This window comes from Haliaeetus leucocephalus, unplaced genomic scaffold (assembly GCF_000737465.1).
Source record: "Haliaeetus leucocephalus isolate CR32 unplaced genomic scaffold, Haliaeetus_leucocephalus-4.0 Scaffold587, whole genome shotgun sequence".
Classification (NCBI taxonomy): domain Eukaryota; kingdom Metazoa; phylum Chordata; class Aves; order Accipitriformes; family Accipitridae; genus Haliaeetus; species Haliaeetus leucocephalus.
This window is the reverse complement of record NW_010973023.1, coordinates 7,146,848-7,168,935: the sequence shown is the minus strand read 5'-3', so window position 1 is coordinate 7,168,935 and position 22,088 is coordinate 7,146,848. Positions and strand designations below refer to the sequence as shown.

The 22,088-nt window shown below is 36.9% G+C and overlaps 1 protein-coding gene across 1 annotated transcript in view; it reads right to left on the bottom strand.

The window, feature by feature from the left end:
- The window catches only part of LOC104838333 (dynein heavy chain 5, axonemal-like), a 170,630-nt gene that overhangs the window by 83,866 nt on the left and 64,676 nt on the right, over positions 1-22,088 (bottom strand). Inside the window, exons 43-51 of the mRNA XM_010578013.1 lie at positions 20,229-20,416; positions 18,833-19,027; positions 11,706-11,840; positions 10,496-10,685; positions 7,761-7,978; positions 6,536-6,847; positions 1,336-1,425; positions 1,001-1,237; positions 327-494 (exon numbers count right to left, since the gene is read on the bottom strand). Coding sequence (XP_010576315.1) covers positions 327-494; positions 1,001-1,237; positions 1,336-1,425; positions 6,536-6,847; positions 7,761-7,978; positions 10,496-10,685; positions 11,706-11,840; positions 18,833-19,027; positions 20,229-20,416 — 1,733 coding nt within the window. The remainder of the gene's footprint in view (positions 1-326; positions 495-1,000; positions 1,238-1,335; positions 1,426-6,535; positions 6,848-7,760; positions 7,979-10,495; positions 10,686-11,705; positions 11,841-18,832; positions 19,028-20,228; positions 20,417-22,088) is intronic.

Here is a 22,088-nt window from a genome sequence, read left to right as displayed (position 1 = left end):
AAATCTTCCAAGGATCAATATTTTCTTAGCAAAATCTGCAGTTTGACTTCTCAAAAGAAAAGAAAGCATATGAAAGAGCATTTATCACAGGACCTTGTGGCCACGGCTAGCAAAGTTTAAAAGAACCCTTTATACTAAAGTATAGATACTTACGGTTTTTTGCTTGTAGCCCATGTGAGTACTGGCAAAATGCCTCAGTAAGAATGCTAATATGTAATATGAAGAAAAATCAAATTACTCTTACACTTCAATTTAACATTTGTGCCAATGTCAATTACTGCAATGTTACCATACAAAGCTATTACATGTTTTTCCATTCCACCTACCTTAATCATAACTGTTTTTGCTGTTCCCTGTTCCCCAATTAGCAGAACAGCTTTTCCTTGCTTCATGATAGTGTGCATTAGAAAGTCTGTTCGGACACTGTCTACATTTGGAACTAGAATGGAAGTATATTCTGGTACTGAATCTTTACAGTAAATATATTCAGGGACCTGCATAAGAAAGACATGCAAAAAGTTTGAGACTTTCTACCTGCCCACACAATCACTTTGCATCAGAACACAAAACCAAATATACTTTATAAAATGTGCATTAGCAAAACTTTTCTTCCTGAAAGCCAAGCATCCATTTATCAGCACCTTGCCAAGCTTTTCTAAAAGGGTGTTAGACTAATGCGATATTTTCACTCCACTATTCTCCATTACATGAAAAAAGCTTTTCCTTGCTGGGAGTTCTTAAATAGTAGGGTGACAGACAGTAGACAAAGCTAAGATCACTTCTGTTTCAGTTCCAAAGCTATTTCAAATGCATGTTCCTATTCTCCGCCAAAGATATTTATGGAGAAAAGAAAAAAATCTTTCAAAAAAGAAAGTCTTGAGCATTTGGTAGGGTTAATCTTCCTAACAAAAATATGCAGAGTTTTAAATAATAAAATAATGTGCCAATTGCCAAAAACATATACTCATTAAGAAAGCTTAGCATGTTGCAGCATACGAACCTTCTTTGACCAGTGCTCCCACTGGCCACAGGCATTGATAACAAATTCAAACATGGTTTCTTCTCCATTCACAGCTGGAAGTTCTTTCACTGCAGAGTGCTTCCGTAGGAACAGCTCCATTTTCAGCCTGTCATCTGGTTCCAAAAGAGCTCCGGCTGACCACATTACAGCAAAAACAAACAAGCGAGCAATATGTTCCTCGCTGAGCTGCTTCTCATCTCGGTCAGACAATAAACCCTGGAAAGCAGATGCAATATGTAACTACTGCCCTCCTAGAACAATGTCCCAGCACAAATAACAGAATGAGAGAGGGAAAAAATGAATGTCATATCTACCTGTAGGAGGTCAATAGCTTGTTTGATGTACATACATTCTAAAATTGGCATTTTTGGTGTCACAGCAGAGAAAACAAAATCTATCACATCCTGGAAAGGAAAAACGTCATTTAAAGAATCTGTTTACCAGTCTCAATGGTATGATTTATTCTTTGATGAGACCAATTTCTTAATTTCAAAGATATTCTAAACTTTATTGCAAACAATATTTTCCCCCATTTCTGGGATTATAAATATTCAGACTTAGACCATGAAATTTTGCTAACAATAACATAATAGAAGAATAACTTTGATGTACCACAGTCAGCAGAATTTTTCATATGAACTCCATACAGCAATTTCCTGAAGAGTAATTTGAAGACTGCTTTTCAGTTATGTCAGGAATCTGCCATTTGTGCTCTCTACTGGAGATTTTAATCTACCATTGCCATTTTTCTAGTAGAAAGATAAAAGCACTAGAATTGCTGTAATGATATGTATATAATGCACAACCTCACCACTATAAATTTCTATCTGGCTGATCTGTTCTGACTGCACTATAAGGTACCTGTCCCTCTTGAAACCAATACTCTTGGTTTTCTGTAGAACCCTGGCAGGATCCAAAGGGAACTTTGCAATTGATTTTAATGGAACCTGGACTTTCCTCAGGTTACTCCGTAGTGATGGCTACCATGCCTGCCTTTGCCAAGTGTTCTGCAACATCTTTAGCAAAGTTTCAAATTGATGTAAAGTCCTCTCTGAGATTTGCAGTGCAGTATTATTTTACAATACTAATTACCATCCATAGTACAGACTGATGTAAATGATAACCTAGTCTCACCTTCATTTAACAATTTTTAATACAATTCCCTCCCTATGGGTTCCATTTGTCTTCGTAATTTTTGGAAATCGACACTGCCTACTCATTCTGGGAAGTAAAAGTACAACAGGGACACTATGGAAGATAGTAATTTTGGAGGATTTCCATTTATGGCTCCTATGTCCTGTCAGTGAGAAAGCTAAGACAATGAAGACATTCAACCACCCAAAGATGTAAACAAACACCTAGATATTTTTGAAAAATCAGTGAGCTGCTTACCCACATACCAGCTTTGTTTCACCTTTCAGTTTACTTTTTTTGCCACTAAAGTTCTCTAAGTACCCTGTGCTGAGCATTTATTGGCACAGAGACTGAATCAAGATTTTTACCCATCCTCCTGAGTTCCATCTCACTAGAATAGCGGGTAACACACACGACAAAGATATATATATTATGAGAAAAAGCTCACTTAAGCATCTTAATCTAGAATAGGGCTCATGGCTAAGTGGTCTGAGAAAGAAGACAGTCTGAATGTGGGCATACATAGGAGGAGGGAGGCTTAGAAAACATTCCTTTTTTTGTTATTTCTTTTTGACTAGCAAAAGTGCTTCCACCTCTGTGTGTTGCTTTTTGTACCTTTCCCTCTAAAATGCCTGGTTTGCCCCCAGCAGCACGTAGGGTGCTCAAATGACTAACTAACTGAGGGGGTGGTGGGTACCACAAGGAATGGGTAGAAAGAAGGCACTGCAAGCAGTGTGGGATATTCAAGTCTAAAGACCTTTAAAATCTGGACATAAATCTCTCTGAGATTCAGTTTCTTCATCTGTAAAATAGACTAGATGTCTCACAGGGCACTGCAAATTGTTTAATAATCGATTTGACACACTCAGAATAAATATATTTCATGAGTCAAAGTAGTCTGTACTTTCAAGAGGCCAATTTTCACCAGAACGAGTTTTAAGGTACTTATGATTCCAGGGAGGTTTGTGTAATTCTTGTTCTTTGATTTTATGGAAAAAAAAAATCAGGTCCATATACACTAATATTTTATCACTACTATTTTTAAAACAATACATGGCTTAAAGAAGGATGCAAGATCAAGAGAGCAATTAGCATGAATTAACTACTTATTAGGATATTTTGTTTGGACAGGCGGTCTGGAAAAATGAGTTGGGCCATGACAAATACACATAAATTGTGAAGAATTTGGATCAGGAATTTGTCATCCCTTACAAGGAGACTGCAAAATGAAGTCAGATGGTAAAAACTCATATGAGAAAAGACCCTTTTGCACAGTATACAGTCACTATGGAACTCACTGGACTGTAGAATGCTCTTTAAGACAAGAAGTTGGGAACATACTCAAAGGGTTTAGACAAGCACAAGAACAATTAAATAATGCAAAGTTATTAATATTTGTGATATTGATTTGCACATCAGCATTTAAATATTAAAGCTAAGAAACACTTTGGATTATATATTCAACCCTGTGCTCCAAAGGCAATAGCAGCCTTTACCCAAATAAGATTAGGGTGAGATTTAATGTGGAGGGAGGAATAAGTCACATCTCACTACTCTGCTGTTTTTAGGACTTCCCTGAAGTCTCCAGAATAGGTCAACAACAGATCCAGGACATCAGATTTTATTAAAAAAAAAAAAAAGGAAAGGGAGTATGATTTAAAATTACTAGGGGTTTTTTTCATTTAAATAATACATAGACATGCTGAAACTTATGTTACTCACATAACATCCATCACTAGTTTGAGCTTCACACATTGCAGACAAACTAAATAGTGCCACTCAGGCAATTATTTTAATGATTTCAGTTCTTTGACATTGTCTCAGATAATTACTTCCATCAGCTAAGCAATTCTGATGCTTACAGGTAGCATCATCATTCACAGACAAGAAATTGGCAGTATAGCTTCTAAATTTAAGAGAGTAGGGAATTTATATGGGGATGGGAGTTTACTTGAAATTACTCCTAAGCAGGAAATGTTGCTGAGAAGAAAGAACTGGGAAAGTGAGGGTGAAAGTCCAACCCCTTAATCACTGTTTTAAAAAAAATCCTGTGGAAATAGAAATGACTCAAAGATAATCTTAATTCAAAATAAGGTTGGCTTTGGGGGGTTGTTTGGGGTTTTTTTGTTGGTTTGGGGTTTTTTTTAATTTATCCTTGTCTTTTGGACTACCTCCTGTCTTTTATATAAAAACTAATGACTTACGGTGGAATTCATAATATACATGAAAAGAATAAATACATTCTTTCCACTGATTCACAACTATTATTCTCTGGTGCTTCCTCCTACATTACTGCTACTTGCCGTACCTTCATTAATAATGATTTTATCCAATATGTAGACTTTCAGTGACATATACTATTTTTATTAACATAAATAATGAATGTTTCTTGTAAGCAAATTGGAATTACTAAAGCAGTCGTCTTACATCTATTTTGGTTGAATTTAGATTGATTTCAAAAGGTCTCTATAGGTATACTTAAAGACTGATTCTCCTTAGTTACTGTATTTTGATCTATAACCTAATATTAATTTTCTTCTAAATATCAGGTATTTGTAAGCTGCTTATATCTATGCTTTTCTTAATACTAGCATTAAATTCACCAAGGTCTGTATTTGGGGTTTGACTGCCACTGTTGGTGCATCTTATTTCATAAATTTTCTTTTAGAATTTATCCTTTTTTTTTTTAGAGGGGGGAATAATAACTGTAAAAAGAGCCATCTGAATACAAAAGTAGTGTTACCCTCATCTGTAAAATCACTGTTATTGCTTCTATTATTTGAGAAGCAAAGATAGCTCATTAGAAGTGAAAGAAAACTGACAGCATGACAGCTTTCATTTACATTTCGATAGTTCCAAATGCAGCCTTCAGCACAGAACTAACTTCATATTTCACTGCATTTTCATCTTTCACTCTAATAAAATACATATTTTTCTGGACTTTATTGCTATTGCTTCAGGCTTGGGTATTTTAAATGTTGTTATTATGTTTTCAGAGCAAGCTGTAGCATAAAATATAAATAGAATTGTGGCAAAGAAGTAGTAAATTGACCCACATATACATTACTTTGGAAGCATATTTTAAAATTCATTATCAGAATTGTTTCTCTTGCCACTGCAGTAAATACTATGTCATATCATTATGTTTTGGAGGTAGAACAAAATGAATAGCTTGTTAAACATTGGTTTTAAAGTAAACGGGTGCTGAATGAAGCATATCTGTAAGACAACATTTGTTAACATTCAAGGCATTCCAAAACTATATTAATGATTGCTTTTATTATGATTTATAAATAAACTTTCTGAAATGTCACTCAAAGATCATTGAAAACTGTATTTGTAAAGTCCAACAGCGATGAAAAATATTACAGGAGAAACCCCTGTGAAATCCAACACCAGTTACACAAGTAAACTGGCAGAAAAGAGCCAATGGGAAAGCAAGGTATATAAGGAAGTTGCATTTGTTCCACAGATGTTGGGGAAATCAGATTATAACAATGCTGAAAGTTTGCAAAACAGTAACTACTTCTTTAAAAAATTCCAAAGAAAAAATAAGAATTTCATTGTAATTGGAAAGAGTATACTACTGAGAGTGTGCTTTTAGACCCACTACTGAGTACAACCATCCATAATATTAATGAAACCTTTTTAATGATTCAGTATGCTAAGGCCAAATGGAGGGGGAAAACCATTCAGAATTCTCCCTTTGGATCTATTGATTGAACATGATTTAGACAGAGAATGTATTAAAGAGATGCCATCTCAAAAATCTCCTTCGGAACAGAATCATGAATTATAAAATCAGAAGAGACCACTACAGTCACCTATGATAAGCTTCAGAACACCACAAAGCACAGAACTACCCTGAATTAATTTGAACTATAGCATGTCTTTTAAAAATAACTAATGGACCAAATGCATTCCTGTTGGAGCCAAATTTAAGAAAGATTCCATCAGAGTGAATCTAGCTTAATTTTTTTCCGAATTTACTTCTTTACATTTAAAACAAACAAGGAAGTTTACCCACTCCTTTTATGTATCCTAACAAGAATTAAAATTGCAGTAACAATTACAGCCAAAGAAAATATCTCTGTTTTGCCAACACGCATTATAAAATAATCAGATTTAACCACTCATTGCCAACTAATCTATGCAGACAAAACAAAGCATCCAAATTATTCATCTGTTATAGTTTCACTCATTCATTAATGTTAGAGATAATTTTCTCTCTCTTTTTTTTTTTTAAATCCTTCATCTTTGTTTTATTACATAAACAAAGAGAAATAAATAATTGAAAAAGCACTTAGGAAAAAATAATGCTTCATTAAATAAAGAATAAGAAATGCAATTTTTTTTTTCTGAAGTGGTTGAATTAAGTACCTGAAATACAGCATTAAAGCAATTCCACAGGACATCAGAGTATGTAATAGGTAGTGTTTGCAGCCAAGCCCTTAATATAGGCTTCCAATCTAACACCGAAGAACTCATGAAGACCATCCCATTACGAGAAACTGTTGCAGGGGAAGCATTGTCAATGTTGTGAGGTTCAAAAACAATTTTGCAACTAGGGGACATTGGAATACGATCTCCATTGGCCAAAGTAAGGGTCTTATTATCATCCAGAACAGAGTTCAGATTTTCAATCCATATTGCATCAACAGGTCCATCCAAAACTATCCAGATATGCTCACCCTAAAAAAAGGAGAGACATGCAATTTTACATACACTGACCAAAAATACAGATTTACTTAATCTCAGAGAACATACTCTTGGATATAAACAACGAGTCATAATTTGGTGCTGATTAGCTCAGCATGAACTACAATTTTTATAATTTGCTCAGTGATTTTAATCCTTCTTTTGTTATCCTGTGTCACACCAAAAATGATATTAAGGAATAGTGACAAAAATTAATTTGCGCTGTTCTAAGCATAAAGCTGTCCCTTTCTTCTACACAAGTACATCACCCAGCTCAGCATCCATCAAAGTGGATGAAAACATTTCCCATTAAATACAGTCACAGACACGGGCACACACTCAGTCCTTGTGGGATGTTACCTAAGTATTTCACGTAAGGCTTCCCATTTTCCAAGTGAGAACTGAATGAAACTTCAGAACATTTGAGTGTAATTATGATTCCATGAAACATCATCTGCAGGTTTGATAAGAGAATTGGGAAATGCCTATACTGATTTCTTACCAAAGTCTCTTGTATTCTGATATAATTAGTGAAATAGAGTGTCAGTGACATAAAACTAGGCAGAAGAAAATCAGCTTTCCTGTCCTCACATCAAAACATGAACAGCCCTTGCTTTTGTGTTTGAATGGTAGGACTACCTGCTTACAGAAGGAAGCAAAACCCTTAAAATCTTTTCCAATTTAATTCTGGAACTTCAAGTGCTTGGGAAGCCTAGTACTCTCTGGCATATACAAGCAATTCTGACTCTTGCGTACATTGAGCTAGTCAGACACAAAGCAAAACTAATACTGTATTTTCCCATTTGATTTTATAATGGAAGATCTTTCACATAAATGACAGGTAATGAGACCTTATGGAAACAGTATTAAATGTCCTTATTCACTATCACAATACAATATCCATTACCTTCTTTGCTTTTAAAGTTTTTCTCCATAATGTAGAGAAAATACCATCTGTCCAGTCATTTGTAGCAACATCAAGGGTACCAAACATCTGGGAAGCTGTGATTGCCTTTGGGTTCATTCTCATCTCTTTATGAGGAGCACCACAATCTGTCATTGCTTTCATCAAAATATGAATGCATTTTGTCTTTCCTGCACCAGTTGGACCTAGAGTCATCATACCTTAAAACAATATAAACATGGTTTAAAATGAAATGTCAAAATGCCATGCTACCATTTAATGGTTCTTTGCATCAATGATCCTTGTTTTATTTTTATCAAAAGCCAATACAAAAAAGATGTTTCTCACCCCACTTAATGTTGACTGAAATGGAATTTAAAAATATTATTAAAAGGCCTCTGTAAATGTCTGTTCTATTATGATAGGCAAGCCTATGTGGGTCTGTATCCTCCCTCAGGCAGTTCTTTTCCTTTTTCTAATTGGAAAACACAACTGCCTTTTGATGTTCGCATGCAATGACATTGACATGACTGGTGGTAAACAAAACCAGTAATTTCTAAATGTATTTAATGAGAATGAGTAGTTCCCAATGATACACAAAATCGAGTGTATCTTTCTGAAGCAAATGTAACAAAAATATGTACCTGCATCCATCCATGCTGACATTTTAATACATCTTTCTTACATAAAAAACAGTTAACAGCAACCACACTTTTAATTTCATCAGTGTATACACATATTGCCTAAGGAAAAGAAGCCATGTCTTCAACAATAAATTGAGCCTACAGTTGATCCTTTTTAGTTATATTTTCTACATCACCTATTCAAGAGGCCCAGAGTCTGTCCAAAGGCAGATGGGACATTCAAACTGAGACTTCCAAAGTCATCTAAGGGAGCTAGATAACTCCTATTAACCCTAAAGACAACTGGATAACATAATCCTCAGTTGGCTTTGAAAACCTCTTCAGCAAAGGTATGGAACAAACAATCACAAACCCGAGTTACAAACCTAATCCAGTACAATGCAGACTGATGTCTTCTCTAAAACTAAAGGGAGCTAAACATTTCCTAAAACAATTTGAGCACCCAGACAATCACTTACTCATGCCATATGTTACATAAGAGATCTAATCCAAGCCCCTTGATGTTAATGGAATGGCCTTTCTGCTGGTTTCAACAGCATTTTGATCAAAACCGTTATGCAAAAGAGATTTCAGGATCCATGCACTGAATGTTCATGCACACGTGTGTATCTGTGTGTGTGCATTAGCACTTCATTTGCACATATTGCCTCTCTTTCAGCCAAGAGAAGTCATGTGTTTTACAGATTTTTCATTACTTGAAATCCCATGGTGACTTCTCCATATGCATCCATGAGTAGGACAAATGCAAGTCAGGAAAAGAGAATCTTTTTCCCTCCATGCAATAACTTGCGTCATAGAAAGGCCTTGGGTGTCCAAGTGTTAGGACAATTGGAGCGGCATGACCCCTGGGAATAGCAGGGACCTGTAGAGATAAGAGGCATCTAAGCAGAATGCCACAGTGGATCCTGAAGATTTTTGGGGAACAGTGCTCTGTGGTGTCTCACAGACCAAACAGCTTCTTCTAACAAGAGCCGCATTCAGTGGTGACCGAAATCATTAAAACTTTCATGGTTCCTACATAGACATATGTGTTGTGATTTGATATGGAACACTGAACCCAGTGATCCGGATGTAAATTATTAACTCAGCACAACATTAACCAGTTCTTTTGTCTAACCAATAATCTGAACTAAACATTTGAGGCATTAAGGTCTCAGACTGTGCTAAGCGAGTGAGTATTTCCTTTTATTTGTTCCATTAGTTTAAGCTTAATATTCTCTTATTATGACATGAAAAGGGAGAATAAAAAGGATGACATCTTCATAAATGTTTGCTCCTTTAGTTACATTTCCTTTATATTTTCGCCTTCACATACTAAAAAACTTAGTTGTTAGAGGTTAGGTGGATGAGGGACATTTCAAAGTAGGGGTAGTTTTTTTTCCACTCAGCTATGAATTGTAAACCTGGTTTTACTCTGTCTTTGGTACCCTTCTTAGGACAGGATAAGCTTTACTCAGTAGCCTTTTGTGCACTGTAGAAATGTATTTTCATAGAATCACAGAATGGTTGAGGTTGGAAGGGACTTCTGGAGGCCATCTTGTCCAACCCTCCCCGGTCCAGCAGGATGTGGGTTTATTTCTCCTCGGTGTAAATGGCCAGAATTGAACACAAAGAACAACACTTGGAATTATCTTGCATGCTTGGTAGAATCTATCCAAGTAAAAGTTTGAGAGATTATTTTTTCTAATCTTCTCAGCGTCATAATCTCACAGTAACATTATATATGAACTTCACGACTGAACTGTGTCTGAGGGCAACAATTGTGTTCAGAACACTGAACAAAATTGGCTGTTTCTGAATTTTAATGTATACTCTACATTTTAACTTGTTCCATAGAAATTTCAATCACTGACAGCCACACTCACTATTTCCCATAAAAATGTAATACAACAAAGCTAAAATCTCACTATGTGTGCATTGCACACCAAAAAGAAGTCATAACAGTTTCCTATCAAAATATCCACATAGGCTTTAAAAATGACATCTGTTCAATTTTAAAATACATTTTTTGTGAAAATAATCTGCATTCTTTAGTAGATAATATAAAAAAGTATTGCTTTTATGCAGTCTCAAAACCTAATCTAGCATGCTAACCATGTCGGACTCGTTGAGTTTCATACAGCTGAATGAGTTTAAGTATCCATGGTGGATGATGAATAAGCCTTGCTTTCTCTGCTTGTTTCTGGATGGCTGACTGTAGCTCAGGATACCCAGCTTTATCCAGAGTAATTCCAGGGAATAGGTCATTAATGAGACTCATAAATAAAGGTTCATCTTCGTCCACCTGTCAAGGATAAAGTAGGGGGAAACACATTATTTATTCATTGAAATTATTATTACAGCTGTAAACAATCTTCAAGAATATGCCATTTAAAAGATGGCAGTAAAAAACCTTATCTTTTCCAAAACAAATATTATCATTATGAATCAGTTTTATTAAGTGAATTTCATACAATGCAATCACAAGTAGTAATTTCTAAATTAAATACTTAAAGCTTATAAAAATGTTAACATCTTAAGACAGTTTTCTTCAATATATACACACATGTTTCTTCATTTGTTACATAAGCCAGCAAGATTTATTCAAATTGTATTTTGCCTTGGACTTTTTATGATTTTTTTCCTTCTGTAAATCACTGAAGCATGCCTATAGGTTTGGATGCATGTACCAATGCACTGAATAGATTAACATCAGAAACAGAGTAATTGCTTCCATCACAAAACTGGCTCCCAAGGTAAATACACAGAGTCTAGACATGCTATAACCTTTCAATTACAGCAATAAAAAGAAAAATGAATGCTTTAAATAGTAATATCGAAAGAGATTAGACTATACAAGTAGGCGTTAGCTGCTTCCAATTACCACACTCATTGCAATTCTTGTGATGTTCTGAAAAGGCAACAGACTCCCAAGAACTGTATAAATTGAAATTCTGAATTAAGAGGGATCTTTAATGACATTATTAAAAGTTAATACAATGCATTCTTCCTTTCTCTCCTTAGGGCAGAAAGAAGAAAAAACAAGAGCCAATTACAGGACCAGGTTAGGTCCCCTAGGATCTGATGGTATTTCCACTAATTTTTTTCAGCTAAGGTTTCTCATGTGTTTTCCTCTCTCTAAAAGACAAATGGTGCTCACACTGTACCTGTATTCCAATTCTCCACTCACTGATAAACCATATTAAAAACTGCAAAATAATGTATCCAACTGCTGAAGAAAAAGAGCTTTTCAAAGTGCATAATAAATACACTTAAAAATGCAAACAGAGTACTCTTTAGGGGAAAGTCACCAGTGTTACAGTACCAGTTTGGAGAGGTTCATGTCCCGCAGAACTCTCATCACTACGGTTTTCTCTGGCTCTTTGGGATTAGATCTTTTCACTGCTCCAAGTGTTCTTAAAACAGACAGGATATTTCTAAGCCCAAAGTCATAGTGAACCTTGAAATAATTAATTAACACAATTGGTATCACAAAGATTAAACACTTAAAAGAGAAGGCTGAAAATTAAATTCATTAAATAAATAAATATGCTACTGAACTTTTAAATGTGATGAATTTCACAGCTCTTCATCTTTTCAACTAGATTTCCAGTTCTGTTGCTACTATATCCTGAAGATATTTTCCAGTGTTGTATGTCCATACCTGCCAAGTATCCCTTTTAGTGGTAGGCTACCACTTTCACAAGTCATCTGTAACAGAGCTGCATCTTCCATCATTTTCCTAAATTCATAATTTGCCAGATGCACAAACAGCAAACCACACATCTTCAGACTACCCTCTGTTTTCTGCTTGCTCAAGGACTGTTTTTATCTTGATATATGGTACTGGGATTCATAACTAATAGGGGCAATCTCTTGCTGATATAAAGAAACCGAACTTATTTAGATCCTATCCTGTACTTAATGACTTTCTGCTCTGTGGATGGTTTCATAACAACTTGGTTCAGAACAGAAGGATTTACTTCCAACAGCCATGTGCATCCTAGAGGTGTATCTAACCAGCTTTGGACTTCAGCAGGTAGGGCCTGGAATATCTTCCCTCTCACTATGAGGGCAGCTGCATATTTGCAGAGCCATACAGACATATTCAAATAATTTTAGCACTTGTACCTGAACATATAATTCTGTCTTAGTTACCGTAGATTTGAAAATATATGCAAATGTTCTGTAATGTGTTTCATCTTTGGCTGTTGATGCAAATCCTAGAAGGAAAGCTATTGGGTAAAAGTTTTAAATTATAAAGTCTCTGCTACAGCCATCTGCTCGGAAAACTAAGCGGTAAAGACAGACATGGAAGGAAATAATACAGATATTCTTATATTTGGAGAATATCTGCTCCCTCTGATCGATCAGAAATGTTTTTGAGAGCAAGTGCATAGACTCTTTTTTACACTATCTGTTGTGCATTGACCTTGGTCAGCTTCCACATGCACACCCAGCCACTCTCACTCCCCCTGCTCAACAGGACAGAGGGAGAAAAGAAAGTGAAAAGAAAGCTCATGGGTCAATATAAAGATGGAGAGATCACTTACCAGTTACCATCACAGGCAAAACAGACTTGACTTGGTGAAAATTTAGTTTATGGCCAATTCAAATACATTGGATGGTGAGAAACAAAGACAAAATTAAAATAACACCTTCCCCCCAGCCCCACCCCTATTTCCCAGGCTGACAAATTGGAACAATACACTGAGTACAACTCAGAATTTTCAGCAAGAAATAACTTATTGATCAGGTTTGCAGATGATACCAAGCTGGTGAACTAGACCACAACTAGAGTTCAAAATTACCAAGAGAAATTCAATAAATTATATATGTATGATGCAATTAAATAAAGACAAGTGCAAAGTACTACACAGATGGAAATAACCAACTACACAAACAAAGAAGAGTAACAACTCTTCTTCATTCAGTTGAGAAACAAGTCAGGTGCAGAAAGCTTTGCAGAAAAATATCTGACATTGGACTGAAGCCACAAGCTCCCCATCTACAATTATAGTGGGCGATAAAAATACAAGTGTCCTTTTTAGGACAGTTGAAAAGATACTTCCATTGCACTTGGCACTTCTGTACTGTGCCCAAAAGTTGGATTCCACACTTGAAGATGAACCCTACTGAAGAGAACTTAGAAAAGAAATTAAAGTTATCAGTTGACTAGAAAACATGCTATATCAGGAAGAAGTAAAACAAAACCTAGTGTAGAAGTAGGAAGAGCAAATATGTAGGATGAGTCATGCTAAAAGTCTTCAACATGCAAAAAATACCTGGAAAGAGGAATACAGAAGGAATAGAAAGGAAAAGAAGTAATGTACTTAGCTACAGCAAGGGAGATTCAAGTTAACTTTTAGAGAAAACTTTGGAACAGATTGCCTCGGAAACTGCAGGCTCTGTCAGTGGAAAATGTTAAGGAGAGTCACAAATATTTATAGCAAATTATTTAGCTAAGAATTATTTTTCCTCCAGAAAGGTAAATGGATGACCCCTCAAGGCTCCATCCAGCCTCGTTTTCTATTACGCAATCAGGTGCCAAGCTGTTACCAGTTGAAAAATTCAGATATGAATATTCAGCCAGGTACTGCCAGGAAATCTCATTTGCAGATGGAAACATTAAGACAAAAAGATTACCAACTTCATGTGAAGTTTGGAAGGCAGATTATATGTTGATGACAAAGTCCGCTATCATTTAGTAAATGTCCCAGTGAACTATCCAGAATTATGACAAGGGCTGATATATTTCTTTTTCTCCATGCTAGATGACCATCATTGACATACTGGAATGAGTCCAGCAAAGGATGACGAAGTGAGAGGAAAAGAGACAGTGGTCAAAATTTGCAACAGGGGAAATTGCAATGGTTTGCATAAGGAAAGGATTCTTCACAATGAGGGTGGTCAAACACAGAAAAGGTGTCTGGAAAGACTGAATCTCTTCATCCTTGGAGATATTCAAAACTCCACAAGTGCCTTAGCAACCTGCTCTAAATTGACCTGTGTTGAGCTAGAAGTTGGACAAGGTGACCTCTGGAGGTCCCTTCCAATTTACATGAGTTTATGATTCTGTAGAAGTGACTTTGTTAAATTTGAAGAAATGCTGTCATACTTATTAGAAAATTTGAAATAAGCTAAAATGACTCTTAAAGACAGGTTTTCTGGTGCATTCCAGCTGACCTACATGATGGCTGGTCCAAAGCAACCACATTTATTTTCCTTAATCAGTCTGCTAGTTTTACAACTGTTTTGCCTTTCAGGAATGGCATAGAACAGCTAGAATTTACTGGCAAATGTGGATTACGAGCTATTTCTTTGCTACATCTTTTAACAGCAGGCAAAAGATTGCACTTGAGCAAAATAGACTGCAGTGGTATAGCTGATGCTCTGCAAATAAAAATCTCAACACTAGAAGCATAGTTTGCTGTTGTGGGGAAAAGAAAAAAGGGGTATCAGCAGTTTTGTCCATATGAAAGCACCTTAAAAAGATGATCCTCTAAAAGGGATTATGGCCTCATTTGCTTTCAAGCTTTGTTAGGTTTTTCTGTTCAGTTTCTATGGTTTTCCCTAATCTGGGTGAGACTTTGTGGAAGGAGGCAGTAGGGAACTTTGGCTAGAAGTCCTCTAACAAAAGCAAATAATTCAGCTTTGGGGGCTCTGTCAGAATAACTGTTTCACAGGCTTGTGGACACCTTGAGCTTCCTAGATTTGCTAAGGACTACTCTCTTACTTTTGTATGTTTTTCTTTACTGAAGAGATGATAGTCACCCAGAGTGCCTTTGGCTACTTGTGAGTCAGAGTTCCTCTTTCTACAGAGTCTGCATTTGTGTGTGTAAAATGTCTGGATGACTTAATGTATTCCTTCTGGAAAATTCCTTTTAGATATTGTGGGATGTAAGTTCATCTGGTGAATGCTTGTTTGTTGTTATTTTCTTCTGTTGATATATATTGCATTTGTTGGCAATATATGCCATTTCCTGTTGCACTGATTCTTTATGTGACCCTGTTCTTTCCAGTCAACTGCCCAGATACTCAGCAGTACTTACTTTGAATTTAAAATTTACCATTAAAAATTTAACTAAATAAGTTCCACTGGGAAAGACAGATTAATATGCCTCTAAGAAAGCCTCTACTTCATAGTTCTAGTTTTCTGGCTAGACAGAAGAAATTCATGTCCCACTCTACTCTTAGAAATATCTCCAGTTCATGAGACTCCCATATCTAATCAGATGAACTCATTACATCTCTCTCTACATATAATCATGTATTGCATCAGATGTATTCCCCAACCTACAACAAACTTCATGAGGAACTTTAGCAAGCCTTTCAAAACATCCCATTACTATTACAACTATGAATGATGGGGGAGAGAAATAACTCACATTCAAGTGGGGAAGTGGTGGACCCAACTGAAAAGTAAAAGATGCAGTCTGAGGTGGACAAGAGAGACCTCAGGAATGACAAAACAGAGTAGAAAGTGGCCTATTTCAGGCATAAGGAAGGGTCAAGGGAACAGCATCATGTCATAACCTCTCACATTTTTCTTGGGTAACCAGCACAAGCAGGTGCCAATTTGAAGTGTCTGTTCACTAATGCATGCAGCACGGGAACAAACTAGGAAAAATTAGAGCTCTGTGTGCAGTTACGGGGCTACAGTCTAACTAGGATGAAGGAAATGGGGGGGGATAGCTTACAAGACTGGAGTGCTGCAATGGATGGATACAGGGTCTTTAGGAAGGGCAAGCCAGGAGGGCCAGATGGGGAATTGCCCTTTAAAGTGAAAGAGAGTGGGAACACTTTGCCTTAGGATAGCTGATGAGCTAGTTGAGAGCATTTGGATTAGGATTAGAGGGACGATCAACATCATGGCAGATGTCTGCTGCAAACTTCCTGACGAGCAAGAAGCTGATGAAACTTTCTTCTGACAATTGGAATTAGCCTTATCTTTGCAAGCCCTGGCCCTCACTGGGGGCTTGATACACCCCCAATATCTGCTGGAAGGGCAACACAGCAGGGCAGACTCATTCCAGGAGATTTCACACTGTCTCCAATAATGTCCTCACAGACGAAATGGTGACTAGACAGGGTGATAAGACACTTCAACAGCTTGACTGGAGAGGCTGTGCAGTCTCCATCCTTGGAGATACTCAAAGCTCACCTAGACAAGGTGCTGAACCCCTTGCTCTATTTGACCCCACTTTGAGCACAGGTATAGGACTTGTTGACCTCCAGAGGTCCCTTCCAAACTCAGATCTTCTCTGACATTGTAATTGTGTATAATGGATTCATACAAGAGCAGGACTGTCCAAAGGACTGCTGACAGGCACAGGCAGGACAAACTAGCATACTACCATGGGTTTGCAGAAAGGTATGCTTCCTGGTTCATATTACAGAGTATAGAATCACGATCCACAATGTAAACCACTAGGAGCAGTTTACAGTACAGCACGCTTCTCTGACAGATACTGGAGAAGTGTTAGAGGGTTCTGAAGAAACTATAAATACACACGGACTACTGTTCCCTGCAGACATCATGGCTTGTATAGTAAAAACAATGGAATTTAAGTTATAAGTGAGATATAAGCATAAAATTCAAATATATAATTGTGATGCAGCTGGGTGTGAGGGCTGTGCCCATGTGCACACCCAGAGCACTTGGTCATTAGTTTCCATTAATTAATATCAAGGAACTCCCTTGCTAGCATCAGCATAGATGAGACAAAGGACTGACCTGAGACAAGGTGATTGAGCTACATGCCTTCACAACAAAGCATTTGACTAATTGGTACAGGAGTTCTACAGATGAGAATTTCAGACAGTTCTGCAGAGTCCTCCAGGCAGTTCCTACGATCCCTAGGCCAACTGATAAGCACTACTTATATGCTTCAATATGTTGATTAACACGCTGAGTGGAGAATCTTACTGTCTCAGAGAATCAAGAGCACTTTCTGCTGCAGACGTGACCAAACTACACATAGAAACTCTTTGTGCAGATGCAGCAATGGTCATGTACAAAACATTGTACACCGTTAAGATAGTTAAAATAAGCTTTGTACACAGTTAAATTTTGTTTGTGTGTGTGTGTTATTTTTAAGTACTCTGTCTAGGAGTGAACCAGTTCTAACACCCATGACAACACAAAACAAGCAAAGCACTTTTGCAGAGGTAGATGGCCAAATTTCTGATACCTGCTTAAACGTCTCTTCCACAGTGAAGGAAAGAATCATGTCCAGGACAAAAATGACCACACAAACTGAGGCAATGAGGAAATTTAATCCTACTGAGGCCAAGTCTGAGGGAAAAAAAAATTCTTAAACAATGTTCACAAATTCCACTTAAGAGAGAGCTCTTGCAAAATGAGGCTCTGACAAATGCAGCCTATAAGCCTGGTAACTATAAAACACAGGCAGATGACAGGACTGAGAGAGTAGGTTAGACAGCAACAAATGGACTAACACTAGTGATGCTAGATCAATATAGGGTGATTCAGATTGCCTAAAAACTAAGTTGAAGGCTAATGGAGACACCCTGGGCAATATTACAGGGAAGCCAGTAGCAAATATCACCCTTTAGAACCCAGTCTACAACATAAACCTCTTCCAGAAAAAGAAAGCTGAGAGAAGTGAAAATTGGAAACCAGTTTGGTTATATACATTGACAGTGAAATTACAGAGGTAGGGAGAAAGGAAGAGAAAATCCAAATCTGTACTTTTTTGGTTTAACTCTGAAATAAAGAGGACGATATGATGCACCATTATCTTATTCCAGTGTAGTCCAAGATTTCTGCATGGAAGTCAACATAGTCACTAATAAATATGTGGTATAGAACTAAAATAATATAACGGCAAATGTAGTCAACATGTCCAGATTCATTAGGATCCAACCAAAGCAGGCATTTGAGCTGCAACTACCATTCATTTGGTTTCTCTTTGAGACCCTCTAGTGGACAGCCAGCACAGGGCATTCACAAGGAAACAACTAGTTCTGTTCTTAAAAGCAGCTTTATCCTTCGTTTCTGTTTAAATACCCCATACCAAACAGAATAATACTGTTCTGGTAGCACTCAGCAAGACGTGCCTTCTAGGCACTCTTCAATTATTTACAGTTCTTACGCTGCCTCTGCAATAGATCTAGCCTTCATAAGTGAGGAGACTGAAAAATTTATCCTCTACAAAGTTCAGCAGAGCAATATACACCGTTCCTCATAACTTCCCCAATAACTGCACTCCATTTAAAAATCACAAATCAAACTTCCTTTACCATGCAAATTAGTGTAAAAAATAAAAACAATGTGATGATTTCAGACTCTGTTTCTAGAACTTGAAACTGAAAACCTTAAAAAATGAATAGGTTCATGACTGTAAAAAAAATTATATATTCTATGAAAGTATATTCTCTACATACCCTTTCAGTGACAGCTTACAGTTGGACAAATATTTATTTTACCTGTTTAGATAACTGCTCTTCACAGAGTTTGTAGAGTGTATAGAATTTTCGACTAAGGACTTGGTTGTCTCGGAAACCAGCACTTGCCAGCTTGACTCGCATAATAATGCTACGGTCAGGCACCATCATAGCAACTGTGCGAAACTGAATCTTTAGATTTTCTGGAAGTTCCTGTCGTCCTGCATAGCCGGGGTTCTGAAAAATGCAAAATATAAAATAAAATATTATATAATGAAAGCAGGATAGGAAGGTTTATCTTTTCTGATAATTATTTGGCAAACACAGGAGCACATGCCAGATTACAAAGGGTAATTTGAGCATGTCAAAATTACACATCACTACACAGTTGCCTAAATACTGCAGTTCATGAAGTATATGGTATCACATGTGTTATCTGGAGATGCCCAAGACACACAGACATAGACAGACAATCACTTACAGATCTTGTTGGAGTTGTTTTAAAGGGTTAGTTCCTGAGGGTCTTGATAGTGTTCCAGTGCTGGAGGTTACTGTCCCTTGTGAGCATTCCCAGACCATTGCAGCGCAAAGTCAGTCAAGCAGTGCAAGCCATTCCTGAATATAATTTAAACTAACAGATCTGACCTTTCACTGAAGATGTCTAAGTCATTTGTGTGACTACTGCATGGCTCAGGCGTGACAACAGTAGTCTGGCTATGCAGTGATAACTTCTTAAACTCTTCTAACTGTTTCCAAATTGCCTTCCCACTGACCTTTGTATGCCATTGATTTGCCCTCTTTTTAAAATGATAATATTAACACCTTTTCAAAAGTAGGAAACCTTAAAATAAAGACAAATGCTTCTATTTTGAGTTGTGGGTATGTAGCCTACAGCTAAGGAGGGGGAGATACAAAGATGCTTTTAAGGTATTCTTCCCCTTTCCTGCTTCTTTGCCTCCTGCGCTGCTAGAAGCAGTCCACGGCACCAAAGATAAATCATCAGGAGGCCAGTGAACCAGAGTGAGGGTGGTTTCCTTCACGCTGTCATATAGAAGGATTCTGGTCAAAAAATCTTCACAGGTGGTGAAATACCGACCAGACCAACAACAGTAGTCCTTACAGTGGTCTGTTTTATTTTGGCAGACTTTGACTAAAAATATGAGAGGGTTGGGTGTATTCTCAATCTGTCAAATATTCAACTTAAAAAGCCCTTAAAATATGTAGTTAATGATAATTGCATACCTCAAGTCCTAAGTTCCAGTTAAAAATATGGGCAAGAGAAAATATCATCATTATTATTTGACCAAATTACTGTTCAAATTGTATTCACTATTTTTTAACAGACAGTTCTGATGATTTCAACAGGGAAGTTTCAATGGGAAATGAAATAGGAAAGATTTTTCACAGTGATGCCATTTATGCATATTCACACACATACCATAGTCAGAAATATACCAAATTCTCTGTCCATGTCAACAACATCACCATCAGTGAAAATGAACTGAGGTTTCTTATTTTTCTTACACTGAAGTACAATATATATCTGCTGAGCAGCTACTGATAAAACTGGAAGTTCAATGCGGTTAAATTCATCAAAGCAACCCCATGCACCTGACTGGGCTAAACCTAAAAAAGCAAAAAGAATAATATTTTGTTAAAATACCAGAACAAACAAGAATGATTTATATATAAAATACAGCATGTTCTATACAACTTAATGTAACATGAGAAGAACAGAGAGTATGAACACAGAGTAAAATGAGAAGTAAAAACTCAGAATAAATTGGGCTGTGCATTAATGACACCCAGAAAAAGAATTATCCCTTGGAAGAAAGATATACAAGCTTCTTTACAAAGAACTCTACACTTTTATAGCAACCATAAGGCACAAAGTGTTCAATAGTACTGTATATAGCACCTAGTAGCATAAACATGCATATAGCCTGGAAACTCATCTATGCAGGGGGTGAAATTGTCAAAGATGAGTTTGAGAGACACCTACCTAAACGAAAGCACAGAATCAAATCAGAAATCTCTACATTTGTGACAGAAGCGTTGTAGCATTTTATAACAATTAATTCATAGGTCAAAAATTGTTGGAGATAGCAGCCTGCTGTTCAAGAGGGAGGAATCTGAAGTCACAACTGTTATTTGGAACAGGCCATGGAGTTCTAGACAGATATTAGTACTCATAAACATCATGAAATGAATGTCTTTGGGGAGAGTCAAGCACTCCTTCTTCTGTATCATGTTAGCAGGATTGAAATAGGACAGTCTACAGTGGCAGCTTGCCAGAGTAGTAGTGGGAAAGCTATGTAATCCCCTGCTATTCCATGTCCATTTCACAAGAGAAAAAGCAGAAACTCCATTGATTCCACCTCCTCCCTTCCCAAAGCCCACACTGGACTAATATTTCTTATTGCCTGGGTCTAGCAAGGACCTGGGTCAGTACTTTAACTGGTGCTACAAGCAAATGTTCAGAGGTGTTTAATTCACTCCACTGGACTGGTGGAGCTCAGTTTGGCTTAAGCCTTTTGAGGGCAGTGCTAAATGCAGAAATAAAGCACATGCCCAAGAAAAGGCATTTGTGTATTTGCAATGTTGAACAGCTATGCCCAGAGCTTCCCCGAATCCCCATACTTTACATGGCAATGCCTATAGCACTGGTAAAATAAATCAAGGGGTGGTTTATGTGTAATGTTAATTCCTTAAAACACTTAAGCGAATGGAAGAGAAAGTACTCACAAATCAATAATAATGCTATTAATAAATACTTTTTCACTTTGTTTTGTTTTCTCTTTCATGTTTTCTCTTCTCTTGTCTTTGCTCTGGCCTGTTCTGCTCATATTATCCTTCTTCCCTTCCCTCTACTGTTCCTTATCTGATCTTCTCTTGCTCTTTAAGATATTCCTCTAGGAACTCTAATCTTACTCCAGATCCCCTTGAGGCCGCTTTTATGTTTCTTCTCTGCCCCTCTTCTATTCTGATCAGCTATCATAGCCAACCCAATACTTGTCAGTTTTTGCAGATAGCAAAAAAAGAAAAAAATGTGAAAATAATTCTTACATTCATTTTTTACCTTTTTTCATGCCCATTAACCACTTCTTTTAATATCGTTGCATTGAATGGTCTTTTTTACCCATGTAATTTTGGAAGAACTCTTCAACAAAATTAGTGGAGTCACACCAGATCAAAACCAATGGTAGTACAGCTAAAATTGGCTCCTTAAGATTTGATTCAGACAGGGCAATACTGCAGATCTCCCATGAAATTCAGTTCCATTCCATATATAGAGTAA